Raw genomic sequence first — 18,808 nt, 5'->3', positions numbered from 1 at the left:
CTTGACTGCAGAAAGGAAGGGAGGTATAAGCCCAGATTCTATCTCCTTTCTGGGCAGCCCCTTCTCTTGTGACCCCTGCTCTTACTAGGCACAGTTCTGTGTTTCTCTAGCCCTGGGGTAGAAACACTTTCTGATGATACTAATTCCTGGTTGTCATCATTTTTTTGGCTCCTGGGATGTCCCATCACCTATGTAACTATTTAAAATACCTATAGTGAATCATTTTCTGGCTGGACCCTGACTGAAACAGTAATAAAGATAGGAATTCAGCAATATAAGTATACTTGGAGGAGAGCAGAGAGAAGAAAGGTGGTATAAGGGAACTACATCTCATCTTAATATAGGAAGTCAGTAGATGGTACCTAAAATTGATAAATCAATAAATAGCACTACAGTATATTATCTAGAATTATGAAGATAACAAACAAAAGAATAAAAACTTGAAACAGTTCAAACTGTTACCTCAAACTATTGAGTCAGTAAAAGACCTGTGGTTGCCAAGGACTCAGGGGAGAAAGAGAGAGAGGAATAGATGGAATATAGGGGATTTCATGGCAGTGAAACTATTTTATGGCAATGGTGAATGCATGGCATTATATATTTGTAAAACTCATAAAACTATATAAAACAAAAAATAAACCCTAAGATAAACTATGGACTTTAGTAGTATCAATATTGGCTCATCAACTGTAACAAATGCACCACACTAATGCAAGATGTTAATAACAGGGGAAACCGTGTGTGTGTGTGTGTGTGTGTGTGTGTGTGTGTGTGTGTGTGTGTGTGTGTGGTGGCAGGGATGGGGAGGTACATGGAAACTCTCTGTACTTTCCAGTCAATTTTTCTGTAAACCTAAATCTGTTTTTAAAAATAAACTCCATCAGTGAAAAAAAAAGAAGGGAGGGAGGGTAGGAGGGAGGGTGGAAGCTATCTAAAAGACATGAAGGAAACTTAAATACACATTTCAAACTGAAAGAAGGCAATCTGACAAAGCTATGTACTTTATTATTCCAATTATATGACATTCTGAAAAAGGCAAAACTATAGAAACAGTAAAAAAAACCAAAAACAAACTGGTTGCCCAGGGTTCAGGGGGAGAGAGGAAGTGATGCCTAGGTGGAGCACAGTGACTTTTTAGGGCAGTGAAACTATTCTGTATGATACTGTAATGGTGGATACATGACATTATGCATTTGTCAAAACATATGAAACTGTGCGACAGAAAAAGTGAACCCTAGTGTTAGTTAATAATAAAATGTCAGTAATGGCTCATCCAGTCCTAGCCACAGCAATGAGACAAGAAAAAGGAAATAGAAGGACCCCAAATTGGAAAGAAAGAGGTAAAACTATCACTGTTTGCAGATGACATAATGCTATGCATAGAAAATCCTAAAGACAACACTAGTAAACTACTAGAGCTCATCAATGAATTTGGCAAAGTTGCAGGATACAAAATTAATATATAGAAATCTGTTGCATTTCTATATACTAACAACAAACTATCAGAAAGAGAAATTAAGAAAACAATCCCATTTACAATCGCATCAAGAAGAATAAAATACCTAGGAATAAATCTAATTAAGGAGGCAAAACACCTGTACTCAGAAAACTATAAGACATTGATTAAAGAAATTGAAGATGGCACAGATGGAAAGTTCTACTGTGTTCAAGGATTGGAGGATTAAAATTGTTAAAATGACCATACTACCCAAAGCAATCTACAGATTCAAAGAAACCCCTATCAAAATACCAATGGCACTTTTCACAGAACTAGAACAAATAATTCTAAAGTGTGTATGGAAACACAAAAGACTCTGAATAGTCAAAACAATCTTGAGAAAGAAGAACAAAGCTGGAGGTATTGTGCTCCTTGATTGCAAACCATACTACAATGCTACAGTAATCAAACGGTATGGTACTGGCATAAACAAAACAAAACAAACAAAAAAAACCTGACACATAGATCTATGGAACAAAATAGAGAGCCCAGAAATGTACCCACACTTAAATGGGCAATTAATCTATGACAAAGGAGGCAAGAAAATACAATGAGGGAAAGGCAGCTTCTTTAATAAATGTCATTGGGAAAACTGGACAGCTACATGAAAAGAATCAAACTGGACTGGTTTCTCACACCATATACAAAAATAAATTCAAATAGTTTAAAGACTTAAATGTAAGACTGGAAACCATAAAATTTATAGAAGATAACATAGGTAGTATGCTCTTTGACATGAGTCTTAGTAATATTCTTTTGGATATGTCTCCTCAGGCAAGGGCAACAAAAGCTAAAAAACAAAGGGGACTACATCAAACTAAAAACTTTTGCACAGTGAAAAACTGTCAACAAAATGAAAAGGCCGCTTACTGAATGGGAGGAGGTATTTGCAAACAATACATCCAATAAGGGGTTAATATACAAAATATGTAAAGAACTCATGCAACTCAACATTAAAAAAAAAATCCAATTAAAAAATGGGCAGAGAACCTAGACATTTTTCCAAAAACACAGAGATGGGCAACAGGCACATGAAAAGCTGCTCAATATGACTCATCATCAGGGAAATACAAATCAAAACCACAATGAGCTATCACCTCACACCTGTCAGAATGGCTATAATCAAAAAGACAACAAATAAGTGTTGGCGATGATGTGGAGAAAAGGTGTACTCTTGGTGGGAATGTAAATTGGTGCAGCTGCTATGGAAAACAATATGGATATTCCTCAAAAAATTAAATACAGAACTACCACATGATCCAGCAATTCTACTCTTGACTATTTATCCAAAGAAAACAAAAACACTAATTAGAAAAGATATATGCACCCCTATGTTCATTGTTGCGTTACTTACAATAGCCAAGATATGGAAGTAGCCTGTGTCCATCAATAGATGAATAAAGTAAGTGGGGTATATATATATACATATATATATATACACATATATATATGTATATATACATACAATGGAATATTACTCAGCTATGAAAAAGAATTAAATTTCTCCATTTGCGACAACACACCCTGGAGGATATATGCTAAGTGAAACAAGTTAAACAGAAAGACAAATACAATTTCACTTATCTCTGAAATCTAAAAAATAAAACAAATGAACAAATATAATACAGAAAGAGACTTATAGATACAAAGAACAAACAAGTGGTTGCCAGAGGGAAGGGGAGTGGGTGGAAGGGAGAAATAGGTGAGGGAGATTAAGAGGTACAAACTTCCAGTTGTAAAATGAATTAGTCACAGGTATGAAATGTACAGTGTGGGGAAGAGAGTCAATAATTATATAATATCTTTGTATGGTGACAGATGGCAATTAGATTTTTCATGGTGATCATTTTGAAATGTATAGAAATATTGAATCACTGTGTGTAATAGGAACTAACATAGTGTCGTAGGTCAATTATACTTCCAAAACAAACAAACTCATAGAAAAAGAGATCAGATTTGTGGTTACCAGAGGTGGGGGTGGAGGGAGGGAGAATTGGATAAAGGCAGTCAAAAGGTACCAACGTCTAGTTATGTTATTACTAGGGATGTAATGTACACTGTGATAAATATAATTAACACTGCTATACGTTATATATGAAAGTTATTAAGAGAATAAATCCTAAGCATTCTCATCACAAGGAAAAAATAATTTTTTCTATTCTTTTAATCTTGTATCTCTATGAGATGATAGATGCTCACTAAACTTACTGTGGTCATCATTTCATGATGTATGTAAGTCACATCACTTTGCTGTACACCTTAAGCTTATACAGTGCTATATGTCAATTACATCTCAATAGAACTGGTAGAAAAATATTTAATTAAAAAAATTTTAATTAAAAATTGGTTCATCCATCAAATATAATAAATGTACTCATATTATAATGCAAGATATTAATAACTGTAGAAACTGGGGGGGGGGGATTCTGTACTTTCTATTGAATTTCCCTGTAAACCTAAAACTGCCCTGAAAAAATAGCCTATTTTAAAAAAAAACCCTGACTTTTTAAAAAAATGTAGGGAAGGGGTGTTTGTGGGTGAGGCAGGGCTTATTATTGTTAGCCCTCATGTGCTTTTTAAGGTGTTTTTTTAACTATGTATACATTACTTGGATTAAAATGTTTTTAATTTTTTTAAAAATCTGTTTACCCACCAGGATGGCTAAAATGAAAAAGACCAAAGCTACCAAGTGTTGGCAAGGATATGAAATATCCAGAACACTACTATGAAAGTTCATGTAAATTGGTATAACCACTTTAGAAAACTGGCGGCGTCCAACAAAGCTGATAATTTGCATAGCGTGTGACCCAGCAAATTCACTCCTAGATAAATATTCAAAAAAAAAAAAATTTCACCACAGGACATGTTTGTTCTCTATGTGCACTGAAGCTTTATGCATAATTGCCCTAAACTGAAATCTACCTAAATGCCCATCAAGAGGTGCAGAAACATTGTAGAATATTCACACAATGGAATTCCATACACCACCGAGAATAAACGATTTATAACAACATGTAATAATATGAAGGAATCTCAAAAATAATTTTGAGTGAAATAAGCTAGGCATGTGACACAATTCCATTTATATAAAGTCCAAAAAGAGGCAAAATTATCTATGCTGTAAGAAGTCAAAATAAAGATTATCTTGGAGGAGAGATGGGGAGTGATTGAAAGGGGCATATGGGAGTCCTCTGTGGCTACTGGCCAGATTCTGTTTTTTCAATCTGTGTGCTAGTTCCACGAGTATATTGAATTTATGTATCAAGTTGTGCTTATAATACTTTTAATATATGTACTTTTTAGTATGTGTATTATGCGTCAATAATTTATTTTTAACCTGAGAGTTTTGAACCCTAAGCCACACGTTTTTTCTATACTCTCCCCACTAAATATTTAAACACAGAATATGTACTTGAAAAAATTCCGAGAAGATATATATATATATATGTATATATATATATATATATATATATTTTAATATATATACACATACATTTTACAGTTAATTTCAGTACTTGGAAGAATCTCAGTGTAACATTTCTATGAATACTTTCAGAAGCAGAAGAAGTCCAATTTTGAGTCCAACAGAATATTTATTCAAACTTGCTGGTCTAGCCATAGTGTTTGCTGTTGTTATGACTGTTACCTTCCTGTTGGTTTCTGGATATGCTTATCATGTTACAGATCATGGTTTAGGGTGACATTTACCAAGACAAGTGAGCATTGACAGTGAGAAGTCATCGCTCTTGTGAAATCAAATCGGCAATCAGGCTCCATTTTGAGCTTCTTATTACGGGATAACTTCCATCTAATGAAATTCTTTTGTGTCAGCTTTAGATACTGAAACCTCAGCTTGTTCACCAAGTTAGAATATGCTCTGTTATTCTTTGTGCTAAGAGGAATTAGAACTAAACTACAGGCTTTAGAAACAAAATCTGAAAATAATTGTGTCACTGCTTCAAAGATGAGGATTGTTTTACTTTTAGTAATAATTTTCTACTGTTCAAACATAACTATCATATTCATTTGTTTCCTTGAACACCGGAAGTACAAACTTCGCAGAAATTGATTCTAATTTAGTCTGTACATGCAAATTAATATGGTTCTCAAGCAACCCTTCCTGAACTTACACCGAGGGAAAACTTAGTGTGGAAATCTGGCAAGTTATGGGATCAACAATAGTAATCTATTACTTTTATAAATTCTCAGATAGTTTAAACCATGTAACAGTACATTTTAAATATCTTTCAGAGACACCACGATGATAAAAGAAGACCCCCAAATTTTAAGAAAGCCTAAAACTCCAACAGTAAAAACTGTTTTTTAAATCAACTTAATCCAACCTCCTGCCGGTTTGTCAACAGGCTAAAAACATTTCGAGATTTCTCTGTCTTTGATTTAATTCACCCACAAATTACCAACTCTTAATTTGTCTTTTAGCTTTCCCAGACCACGCTCTAGTCTCAGGATGCTAAATTCCCAGAGGACCCCACTCTCAGCATTTCTATTCTCAGTACACATGCCTCCAATTAATAGGATTTTTTAAATATTTCCTATGTGTCTACCATTTACATCCCCTTTAGCCCTTTCAACAGCCCCATCATTTCTTTTACTAACTACATTTGATACTTGAGGAAGCTAAAGCACAAACAGTTTACATAACTTACCTCAAGTTCTAATGCTTATGAGTGGTGAAACCTTAATTCCATTCCAGGCACTGGGATTCAGTTATTACACCATGCTGCCTCTACTTATTGATAGGAACTTCAGGCCACAGAGTGGTACTAGAATCCTGCCCTTGCTAATACTCCACTCCTACCTTCTAGACTGCAATGAAAATTCTGGGTTTACTCATTCTGTGGAACAGACTTTACTGCTGCTACTCACATGAAGCACTTGGACTTTCTTTCCTAGCGTAAAAGAATGTGAGCTTTAGACTTTTTATCACCACCACAGGAGGACATGGGGCTAGGGCTCAAAACTGAATTTTGACGCATTTTTATTTATTTATTTATTTATTTATGACTGTGTTGAGTCTTCGTTTCTGTGCGAGGGCTTTCTCTAGTTGCGGCAAGTGGGGACCATTCTTCATCAAGGTGCGCGGGCCTCTCACCATCGCGGCCTCTCTTGCGGTGGAGCACAGGCTCCAGACGCGCAGGCTCAGTAATTGTGGCTCACGGGCCCAGTTGCTCCGTGGCATGTGGGATCTTCCCAGACCAGGGCTCGAACCCGTGTCCCCTGCATTGGCAGGCAGATTCTCAACCGCTGTGCCACCAGGGAAGCCCTTGACGCATTTTTAAAGTCCTTTTTGCTGGCAAACTTGGTAATGACTTGGGATTGGCCATGAAGTACTATTCTGGTGATTCACTAGATCATTCAAGAGGTGATGTCACATAGAGTCCCAAGACAGCACAAACCACAGATCTCAAGTTCACACACACACACACACACACAAAACAGTCAAAATTGATCCCACTGTTAATTATGATGTTTTCCAACTCACATGCAAACATAAAATCCCATTTCAGAAACTTTCAACATCATTAGAAAAACCAGTCACTGTGTATTCTCTAAAATTTATTTACAGTTAATAAGTTAAAAAGCAAAGTACAACCAGATTGTAAATCTTAATCATATGCACATCAAACTGTCCAAGGAAACAATTCGGTTCCATTACAAACAATTGCCTTCTACTGCACTTAAGACATAACAGGCTATCAGAAAATATTTCAAACACACCAATAAAGTATTATAATAAAGTAAATATTATGTATATACGTCCACTAAAAACCACCAATTTAAAGAGTGCTGTGGCAACCCTTAAAACAAAAAGCTTTCAGTTCAAAATTGCTGATTTATTTGTATTCAAATATTTTTAATGTTTCTTTATTGAAGTTTTCAGAAAAATAGTACTATCACTTGCACGTAGCAAATCAATAGGTGTCCGCCACCAGCTTCCTTACACGAGTCCAACAGGGTACTCGAACTTCAACAAAATAAATACACACCACAACAGCAACACTTTGCACTATCAACAACAGAGCTTGCCCTCAACGATCATGACATTCCTGGTTTCTGGAAGGAAAAATAAGTTGCTGGTTGACAGGAAGGAGGATAAAAAATGACATCAGGAATCCCCAAAGGTTAGCGGAGATGCCAGTCACCACGTTTAGGCACTCAAAAGTTAAAAATGAAATAAAAGCACAGCAAGGTGATCAACTTCCTCCTAGCTTCCCCCTCTACTTGCGCCGTATGAGATATAAGATAATCTTATAAGAGAATGAATAAAATCATGAGATTTCTTTAAAAAAACTATATACAAGCTAAGCTACAGACTTAAGAGGATAGGAAATGGATGCCTCAGCAAAAAGGCCACCTTGCCAAGTTCCTCTTCACATTCTGCCCAATGTACCCATAAAGTACTTTCACTTTCCTGTTAATATACTAACCAACTATATTAGTTGTTTCTTCACGTTTCAGAAGCTGTAACATAGGCTTTGCTAAAGAACAGTTGGCAGAAATAAAGATTTTTTGACATCTTATTTCACAAACTAGAAATGGCATGATTTTTAAATAGACCAGATAAATAACATATTGAATTCAAGATGGGCAATCAGATCCAAACTGCAATGAGACAGCCCAGATAATCCAAAGAAGCATTTACGCTAGTTCAAGTGCACTAAAGTAACAAGGCATGAGGAAAAAATGTTAAGAATCTCAGTTAAAATAAATGCATGGTGTCAATGGTTGTTTCAGTTTTGAGCTGAGCAGAGGTATCTTCCCAGCTAAGTCCAATTTCAAAATCCTCTGGGAAACTATCTAGATAAGCTGTATGTTAAACCTACATTCTAATATGGCCACTGAATTTATTTTTTAATTATTATAAAACTATGTACAATAGTGAGTGGTACCAATACATATTTTTTCCTCAGGGGCTAGTCAGCTAAAAAATTTTAACAATTTGGGGGTGGGGGGGGAAACCCTATGTATCTGAAATACAACTGGCAATAAGCTAATAACCAAAAGAATATATATAAGCTTCCTATCACACAAATAAAATTTAACTCTCCATCAACTAAGTAATGATTCACTTTTATTTACTCATGTGACAGTGTTTGTAACAACGCGTTATCATTAAGTAGTGAATAAAAGAATATGAGGCATAATGGGAAACTGGCATCAAGTCGTAGATATATATATATAATTTTCTTTTTTCTACAAAACAAGAACACTGAAATTAAAGTCACAAAACTCCTACTTACGGACTATTAAACTTGAAAAACTCAATCCAGAAAGCTATGCCATTTGAATTCTAAGAACACAAGAGTCAAAACTTCAACTCTTATTATTCTCCTACGAAGCTGCCAAGCAGAGATAAACCTTAATATTGGGGATTTCATATGTCGAGTTCCAGCCAGTATGAATCGTTCCATAGCAGAATACTTAAATTTGAAAAAGAGTGGAACAAAAACACCACTTGACCCTTTAGATATTGCAGTAAAATCTGGCTGTGGCACCACCGGCTAAAAACCATTAAGTCTTGCTGCCACCAATGACCAAAGGCACTTGGATAATCAAGAATTCCACATTGGGCCGTATGATATAAATGCTATCATAAAAGTGTAAAAGAAGGGTCAGTACCCTATGTGACTCGCCTGTTCGATTCCTGTGGTCTTCAGCTGTCAACAAAGACCGGTAACTGCAAACAAATTATGAATGGAATTAAGATAAAAAAGGAAACTCGTGGAGCAAAAAAGACAACTAATTGTCATGATGTCTATAAAAGTGATGGATATTAGTTTGGACATTTCTTGCTATCCAACAACAAAAAGTAAAGAAAGACCTATTTTGCCCAAAGTAACTTCAACCAGTTATTTGATACCAAGAAATGTCCCCATCCCCTCGAAATCACTGATAGTTCTGAGAATTCTAATGGGTATTCTGTTTATCATTTTAATCACAAGGTTTACACACATTTATTTCTCCTATGTGATTCCCAATTTAAAATAGGTTATCCTTGAACTATACCTGGATTTGTATGTTAGACCAGTACAAGGAGACCAAATCATTTCCAATAGGATTCCATCCATCTCTTTAACCAACACCAGTTCTTTATAACTCGTTTTCTTTATCACAAGCCATGTGGTTTCAATGCACTTTAATTTTTATTTAATCAAAAAGAATTTTAACAACTCAACTTTTCCTAAACAGAACTTTATATGAGTTTCAACCATTTTCTTTAGGAGCTCAGCAAATATAAACATTAAATCTCAATATAAAACCTTTAGAAACACCTCAAAAATGTTTAAACAGTTGTAGTTTGCATCTCTTTGTTTGCAATCACTGAGCCCATGGAATTCACAGCATACAAATCCTTGCACTATTAACAGTCATGATAAGCTTGAATCTCTTAGAAAAATATCCTTGGTCAAAGCTTTGGAATCCGATTAAAATTAGGAAACGAGTGGGATTCAGAATACCCTGAGCACAAACGGGTGCAACAGCACAAAACAGGTTCGATCTTTCGTCCAGAAAGAGGGGTGGCAGTCGAAAAGAAAAACGGGGGTAGGGGTAGAGGAGCGGGGTGAAAAGCAAGTAGAGTCTGGCGTTATTACACAAGCACGAAACCAAATTCCTTTGGAAAAAACAACGACTTCTTCGGAGGACTTCCAGACCAGTGAGGTAGAGTCCAAAGGGAGAAAACGGATCTGCCCCTCCAGTCCTGGAGACGTCTCAGTCCGGGGTACGGAAGCAAAGGGCCCTCCCCCACGGGTCCGGCGGTCTCCTCCTCCGCAGCCCCGAGCCGGGAAGGGGCGGAGGGCGCACCTGCCCCGGAGTCCCAGACGGCGGCGCCGCCGCGAGCCCGGGGCGCGGGGCCGGGAACGCCAGCCGGTGACTTCTTCGCCCGTAAAGTGCACGAGGGGACAGGGTCCAGGCCGGATCTGTAAACACTCGACTGACACTTGTCCATCCCTCCGGGCGGAAGCTCCGTCGCCGGCTGGGAGGGCGACGCGGGCCGCGTCTCACGCCCGGGGCACCGGGAAGCGGCGGAGCCTCACCACGGGTTCCAGGTTCACTCGCAGGATTCGATGCGCTGTACGCCGCGCCGCCGCCAGGCTGCGCTCGCCCCACACGTCGCCGCCGACGCGGATGGTGGGGAAGGTGGTCAGCGTCGGGGTGGCCGCCCTCCAGATCTCCTCCAGGGTGCGGCCCCCGAAGCAGGGCCCGGGCGCCGCGGGCTTGGCGGGGCGGCTCTCCCCGGGGGCCGGCGGCAACGGCGGCGGCGGCGGGGGCTTCCTCCGGCGGGCGGCGGGCGCCCGGGCTCCGCGGCGCCTCCTCCTGGCCGCCGCGCTCAAGGTCGGCCTGCGCGTCGGGCCGCGGGCGGCAGGGGGTCCCGGAAGGTCGGGGACGAGGGCCCGGCAGGAAGAGTAGCCGTAGACGTCCTTGCTGCGCAGGATATGCGGGGAGAACTGGTGCTTGAGGCTGCAGAGGAAGCTCCAGAGCTCCGCATCCGAGCTCATGAACTCCGTGCTGCGGGGCATGAACAGCTTGAAGGCGTCGCCCAGCGCCTTGGTGCTGTCGGCCAGCGAGAGTTGCGACCGCGAGTACACCACCTTCTCCTCCCGCGCCTCCAGCGCGGCCCCTCCTCCCTCCCTAAAGCCGACGCCCCGGGCGGCCGCGGCCGGGGCGGCCGGGGGCCGGCGCCGCCGCCTCTTCACGCTGCGCCGCATCGGAGGCCGCTCGGGGCCGCCCGCGCTCGCCGGGTCCCGCCGCCGCCGTCCCCGCCCGCCTTCGGCTCCGCGGCAGCAGCAGCTGCTGGCGCCTCCCGCCCGGCGCGTCTCTAGCTACTCTTCTCGCCTCCGCCGCCGCCGCCCCTCCCCCTCCGAGGGCGGAGGACGCGGGTGAAGATCCTGCCGACCGGTACAAAATGGCGGCCGGCGCCCACCCCTGGGCTTTGTCATTGGACGGCGCCTCGCCCCCCTGGTTTCTCTTTCTTCTCCTCTCTTGCCTCCTTTCGCCCTCTGCCTTTCTTTAAATGTGCCCGCCTCAGGCCCCTCCCACCGCAGCCCCGACTCCACCCATTGGGTGCTCTCAGAAGAGGGGCGGGGACTACTGGGGGAGAGGCCAGTTCCTGGTAGATGGTGCTGGGGTGGGTGATGGTGGTGGCCCTTGAACGCGAGTCAACAGTTGGGTGGGTATATGGGGAGGGTGCCTTGTCTAGAGTAAGGGGTGGACATCAGCTCCATCTTGGGGAGAGTCACTCTCGGAGTGAGTGGGTGTGCATTTGAAGACTGAGCTTGGAGGTCTACCAGTCTGAATAACAAAGAGAGACGTGTCCAAAGGCTGTGGTTTGTATCACAGAAAGGGAATTTGGGTCTAAGTCCAGGGGGAATGGGCCTTTCACCATTCCCTTCTAAACCTTCAGAGGCCTCTTTTGCATCTTCATCCCACTCTTCCCGCTTTTGACCCCAATCCATGTCAAACAACACTAGTAATCCAGAATCTTTCAGGTAATATGGACGGCATCAGTGGCATTGTCTCCTTCTAGACAATGGAACCATCTTCACCTTTTAAGAGATAACTCTGCTTATTGGGAAAGCAAAGCCTCTTATACCTGTAGAACTAAATACTCTGCTCAAGTTGATCAAAGATCAATGACAACAAAGCCATTCTCCTTAAGGAAAATAGCATTTTTGAATATATAATTGTTTTTTAAATGAGTGCACTTCACTTTTCATTTAGTTTTAATATGTCCCTTTGCAGCACCATCTCTATCACTGAGAAAGGATGCAGCTTCACAATCAAAAAGGTTCTGCTGAAGAGAACACATTGTTAAGAACCCATCACCTTTTGAATTTGAGAGGAGGGGATTATGAAGGTTTACAGAGTAATGGACAGTCTTCAGTCATCTTTTCTATCCTCAGTACTCAGTTCAGCGCCTGTCGGATAGTGGGCACTCTATGTTTGTTGAGTGAATCGATGAAATACCACTGATAATTTAAAATGATGTGAGAAAGAAAGATACATTGAAATCGCTAAGGACAGGACAATTTTATATTTGATATTTTACATTGCGGTTTTCTCTTAACTCCATTAAAGTTTTAAGGTTAAAAAAATCTCCTAATCCTTAGAACTTTGAGGTAGGCATGCAAATTTTACCCTTCAGTGCGCACCTTATTTGCAGCAGAGAACTAATAAAGCAGAGTTTTGTGATTTGCACATAGCTGCTAATGGTTCCCTCGAATATTGGAGCTGAAAGATACCTAGTTCAATCTCCTTATTTCACAGATGAGGAAATTTGGACCCACAGAGGTTCAGTAATACAGCTTCTTGATGGCAGGACTAGGACTAGAGTTTAGGGCTTTGGATTTCTACTCTAGTGATCTTTATATTTCATTGGGGGTTTTTCAAATTGTGCTGCTCAGACTCAAAGAGGTTCAGTAGAAAATGCTTTATGCAAGAGTGGAGTGACTAAGGGATAGAGCTGTCCCCGTATTTCCACTTCCACTCCTCCCAGAATTGAGCAGTTTTTATCTGCCCTATATTGGACTTACAGATATTTTCTTAGAACCCGATTTTTTTCGTTTAGTTTCAAAACAAAGGAATAAAGTAAATAAAATGAACAATAAATAAAATAAAACAAAAATATTTTGAAAGTTGCTTCTCTACACCAGAGCACCCTCTCCACACACTGGGTTTATGGTAAAAACCAAACATCCTACCAGGAGACCAGTTCTCAACCTACCAAAATCATGGTAACTTTCTGAAGAGAAAATCATTTTCCTAGAAAAGCACACCCTGATCTCAGGACAAGATTATGGAGCCAGTTACCAGCCTCCTAAGTCCTTATAAGGAAATGTCATTACAACAACTCTTTATATCACAATTAGTTCTCTGGGTAATTCTGGGAACACAGACGAATGTGAAATTTGTATAACTTCCATTGGAATACCCCTGCAAGATAGACATAGAAAATCTCACAGAGTAAGCCAGCAGAGTAGTAAGGGGACTTCATAGTGAAAGAAAAGGGTAAAATAAGGATTTATGTACTCCTGGCTTCTCATATTGTTATTTCCTCCCTTCCATGTTAATCATATGATAAGTACTTAGGGTTCTTAACTATGGAAATGTTTAGGGTCTTTTGCCACATAAATACATACCAGGCATCTACACAAACTTAGCGAATTGATTTCAGTTAAAAGGATAAATATTTTTATAAGACCATTCTTATTCTAGGAAAACATAAGGTCTCAACAAATTGTAGAGAGTTCAAAAGTTCATTTTATAATACATACTCATTTAATTTACTTAAAACCAAACAATATCTTTATGAAATATTTTTAGGAATTAATATCATGTCAAACAACTTATTGTATAATTTTAAATTTGGCATTGTTCGATTTCTCTATTCTTCCGTTTTCACTGTTTCTTATTTTTACATTTCTTCTTGATCTCTGTCTTTTGATTAGCTTAAATAGTCCTACAAATGTTTCTTATCCATTCTCCATAAGTGAGTAAAATTTACACATAAAGATAATATATTTCTTCTAGTTCCTGGGACACTCCTAAGACACTATAAGGTTTATGGAAAGTTGGCAAATTAAAATTTTGTTCTTGAGGAAACATTGTTTAAAATGCTGAGTTTATTCCTTTACCTCTCAAGGAGAACGATGCTTCCTATATATATAAGTATTGGATAATAAGAATAAACAGAACAAAAAACTACCTCTATGTGTATATTTTCTGAATTTATAATTTCTGTAGTTTAAGAATTAAACCAAGCAGTGACTGGAGAAATTGAAAATAACATATATCTCTTAGCTATCCAGAACTTGTGCTTTAAGATTCCACTTCTGTGAAATAATTTGCTTCTTGCAAAGTGGCCAAAAAATAAAAAAGTATCTGTAAGTGGCTGGGAGCATCCACTCTGGAATCAAACAGACTTGGAATCAAACAGATCTTTATAACACAATATCCTTAGACACATTTTTTATCTTTCTGAGCCTATCTCCTCATCTATAAAATGGGCATAATCTCTACTACAATAGATTGTTTTGAGGATTGAATGAGTGAACATTAGTAAAACTTTTACTAGAGTGCCCAGATCACGGCAGGCATCCAATAAATAACAGTTACCTTTATTTGTCTTATCTAATTGAGGATTTTACTTGGTTTAACCTATGTATTTCAAATCCTATATTACAGTGGGAGTCTATAGATTTTTTTTTAAGTAATAGATTGATGAGGGGAAAATGAAAATGTTAGAGCGAGAAGGAAATTTAGAGATCATGTAATGAGTCCAACATTCTTAATTCAGATGAGAATATTGAGATGCCAAGAGATACGCCCAAGTTCACACAGCTGAATGGTAGAATACTCTGAACCAGGACCTAGGTCTCCAACTGTTAATCCAGAGTTGTTTCTAACATTCTTGTATTTAATCCAAGGAGATAGCATTAATTTTTAAGTTCAAGTGAAATTACATAGGACATGATTCATCAATTTCAGCCTTTTCATTAGAATCATTATAAAGTAATTTAGATCTTTCTATAAAAGTTATCTCGAAGCTCTGATATGCTCTAAAACTGCTTAATGTAAAATACACAAAATACACACCTAAACTGAGAGGCCAGAACTTCCACTTCCAGGAAGATGAAATACCTGTACCTTTCCTATTCGTCTTGCTACTTTCAATTTAAAACCCTGGTCATTATATATAAAATGAACATAAGAAGACTGAAGAAGGGAGAAGAGAAAGCAGACAGGCTAAGGATCTCAGAACCCAAAGAACAACACAGCAGTGAGTTCCCTGCGTTCTCTTTTTTTCTCTTTTCTGCACACATCTCAGACTGAGTGCTGGAGAAGCCAGCAACCAAGAAATGCCACCAGACATAAAAGACATAAAAGCGCCAACAAAACCTTGTTCTCTCTAGCTTTAGGACCAAGAAAGGAGTAGCCTAGCAAGACAGAAACTTTTAGAAAATTATCGATCTACTGCAGCAAAACACCACCACCCCCCAAAAAACACTATGTCTTTTACCCTCACCAGGCTATAACTAGGCACCCCACCACTCCTTTTGGGGTGATGTCAGAGAAGTCCAAATAGGGAACCACAAATCTCAACCCTGCTGGGCAGTGAAGAAGCAGTTCTCTCGGCAAAATCCCAAGGATGAACTTCAAGTTGAGGATGGGGCGGTGGGGACGAGACAGAAAGAGTCTAGCTCTTCAACGACATTGTTGAACCATCAAACCAACCCTGAGACTGCCCACCTCCGGGTATCTAGTTAAGGAATCAGTAAATGTCACTATGACTTAAACTACTGTTACTTGAAGCCAAACACACCGTAACTGATACAGACCCCAGGTGATTATGACATGCACTGCACACCGCCCCCAATAGATGCCCCCTTATGCACCTGCCCCCACTGACTACCAGTGTTAGAGATTTTGCCAAAACTATTTTAGATTTCAAAATATTTCCTGAGAAATTCCCCCACATTCAAGCAGAAACTCATAATAAATAATCACTGTCTCAAGCAAAACACAATTAATTTACAAAAATATGTTGGACAAGAAAAGACCAAAAGACCACAGGGTTATGTCATTTGTAAAATATTTCCATTTAAGTTACTTAACTCTTAGCTTTGAAGATTTGTAGCTAGATTTACTGGAACTGTTTTCCCCAAAGTATGGCCAGGAAGATATTTCCACTATCTCATCAACCTGCTCCCACTCTCTGTTTAGTACCTAGACTGTAGCTCAGTGACTCTTCCCTTCTATACAGATAAAGAGAATTAAGGATCTTCTCCCAAACGGGTTTTCCAGCTTTTATTGCACTGTCCCCACCAATGATTTTTCAAACTAATCAGACAGTAGGACATATTTTATATGGTAGTAAACTTTAACATAAAATACATTTATTGTGAAAACGATATTACATTAACACTGATTTTTTAAATGTAAATAAAAACCCCACTCCATGATATCCATATTCAAATATCTATTTTCATGTTTCATTAGTTCTAATTTTATATGTCATAGTTTTCTTCACTTAACGTATAAATATTTCTTTGTATTTTTACACAATCTTAATACACCATACTTCTACTTCTTCATCATAATATAATATTTCTTCTACCAAGATGTTCAAATATAATATTTGTGGAATATTTAGGCCATAAGGACACTGTTTTCAGTTTTTCAGGATTATCAACAACGTTCAAATGTACCCCTTCAGCATTTTTTTCTTCTTTTCATTACTTCCCTAGGATAAATTTCCTTGGTCAAGAAGAAAAAATTTGAGACTTCTTAATACATATTGTTATATTGATTTCTAAGAAGATCACAACCAAGTTACAATACTTCCAGCAATATGAGTTTCACCCCAACATTTCCAGAATTGTTTTATATATTTTAAGCATTTTTGCCTGTCTTTAGTTATTAATTATTATTCAACTTGCATTTCTTCTATTACTAGTGAGAGTGAACATTTTCTCTTATACTTCTTTTTTTTTTTTTTTTTCACATTTTTTCAGCTTTATTGAGATGCAACTGACAAAAAAATTACATATATTTAATGTATACAACATGATGATTTGATATGTTGAAAACTGAGAAGTGATTACCACAATCAAGCCAATTAACACTTCCATCACGTCACATAGTTACCTTTTTTTTTTTCTTTTCTGAGGGAGGACACTAAGATCTACTCTTTCAGAAAATTCAAAGTATATAATACAATACTGTTAACTATAGTCACCATGCTGTATATTAGATTCCCAGAATTTATTTATTTTATAACTGAAAGTTTGTATCCTTTGACCAGTTTTTCCCCTGTTTTTAAAATATGTATTCTGGAGAACTCAGAATATACAAAAAATGTACAGAACATAAGTAGCAATAATCTCATGTCACTTCATTCTTACTACTTTTATATGGGTGATTCTATTATTTATCCTCTTCTTTTGTATATTCTCATCATTGTAACATTATTGTGTATTTTTTTTGTAAACAATTTTTAGAGCATTTTAAAGTTCACAGCAAAATCAATGGGAAGATACAGAGATTTCCCATATAACCCCTACCCCTACACATGCATAGTCTCCTTATTATCAACATCCCCCACTAGAGTGGCACATTCGTTGCATTTGATGAACCTACATTGGTACATCATAATCACCCAAAGTCCATAGCTTACATTATGGTTCACTCTTGGTATTATACATGCTATGGGTTTTGACAAAAACATAATGGCATGTATCCCTCATTACAGTATCAGAGTATTTTTACTACCCTAAAAATCCTCTGTGCTCCACTTGGGCATCTCTTCTCACCTCAACCCCTGGCAACCACAATTCTTTTTTTTTTTTTTTAAACTTCCTTCAGGACTTTTTTTTTTTTTTTTTTTAACTTTTTGGGTTTATTTATTTATTTATTTATTTATTTATGGCTGTGTTGGGTCTCTGTTTCTGTGCGAGGGATTTCTCTAGTTGCAGCAAGTGGGGGCCACTCTTCATCGCGGTGCGTGGGCTTCTCACTGTCGCGACCTCTCTCTTGTTGCGGAGCACAGGCTCCAGACGCGCAGGCTCAGTAGTTGTGGCACGCGGGCTTAGTTGCTCTGCAGCATGTGGGATCTTCCCAGACCAGGGCTCGAACCCATGTCCCCTGCATTGGCAGGCAGATTCTCAACCACTGCGCCACCAGGGAAGCCCTCAAGTTACTTTTAATTTCAAGTTTAACTTGGAATTTAAGTTCCTAATTATTTGAATTGAAGTAGCTAATAATCCCAGATGATTGATTGAATAAAGTGTACATGTGTTTTTTTTTTAATTAATTAATTAATTTATTTTATTTATTTATTTTTGGCTGTGTTGGGTCTTCGTTTCTGTGTGAGGGCTTTCTCTAGTTGCGGCAAGCAGGGGCCACTCTTCATCGCGGTCTCTTATACTTCTTAACTTATATTTACTGTTATTTGAATTATCCCTTCATGGTCTCTCACAATTACTTATTGTGGTCTCTTGGTGGTAAACACTTAAAAGAAAATATATTGGTCTAGTGTGTTATTAAAATAATTCTTTTATGAAATATCTTGTATATATTCGTTGAAATCTGGAATTAAGATCTACAGTGGCTGTATTTTCTTTAAAGGGTAGTTTCTTATAATTGCACTTATGTAGGCATATACCTTGCTTTAAATTACAAGTTTCTGTTTAGGATGCGAACAAGCAATTTCCTATGCTCTGTCTTTTACCATTTTCAACATTTTGATCTGTGCTTTAGAGAAGATGATGAGTGGTGGGTGGGCTTATC

General features: G+C 38.6%; 1 protein-coding gene across 1 annotated transcript; it reads right to left on the bottom strand.

Moving 5' to 3' along the window:
• Positions 1–7,062: 7,062 nt before the first annotated feature.
• On the bottom strand, positions 7,063–15,588 carry CCDC71L (coiled-coil domain containing 71 like). The gene has a single exon (XM_082473643.1). The coding sequence runs from the start codon at positions 11,227–11,229 to the stop codon at positions 10,522–10,524; it is 708 nt and encodes a 235-aa protein (XP_082329769.1). The 5' UTR covers positions 11,230–15,588; the 3' UTR covers positions 7,063–10,521.
• Positions 15,589–18,808: the final 3,220 nt, after the last annotated feature.

This window comes from Balaenoptera physalus (genome assembly GCF_965194825.1).
Source record: "Balaenoptera physalus genome assembly, chromosome: 8".
Classification (NCBI taxonomy): domain Eukaryota; kingdom Metazoa; phylum Chordata; class Mammalia; order Artiodactyla; family Balaenopteridae; genus Balaenoptera; species Balaenoptera physalus.
The sequence above is the reverse complement of the archived record's forward strand: the minus strand, read 5'-3'. Positions and strand labels throughout refer to the sequence as shown.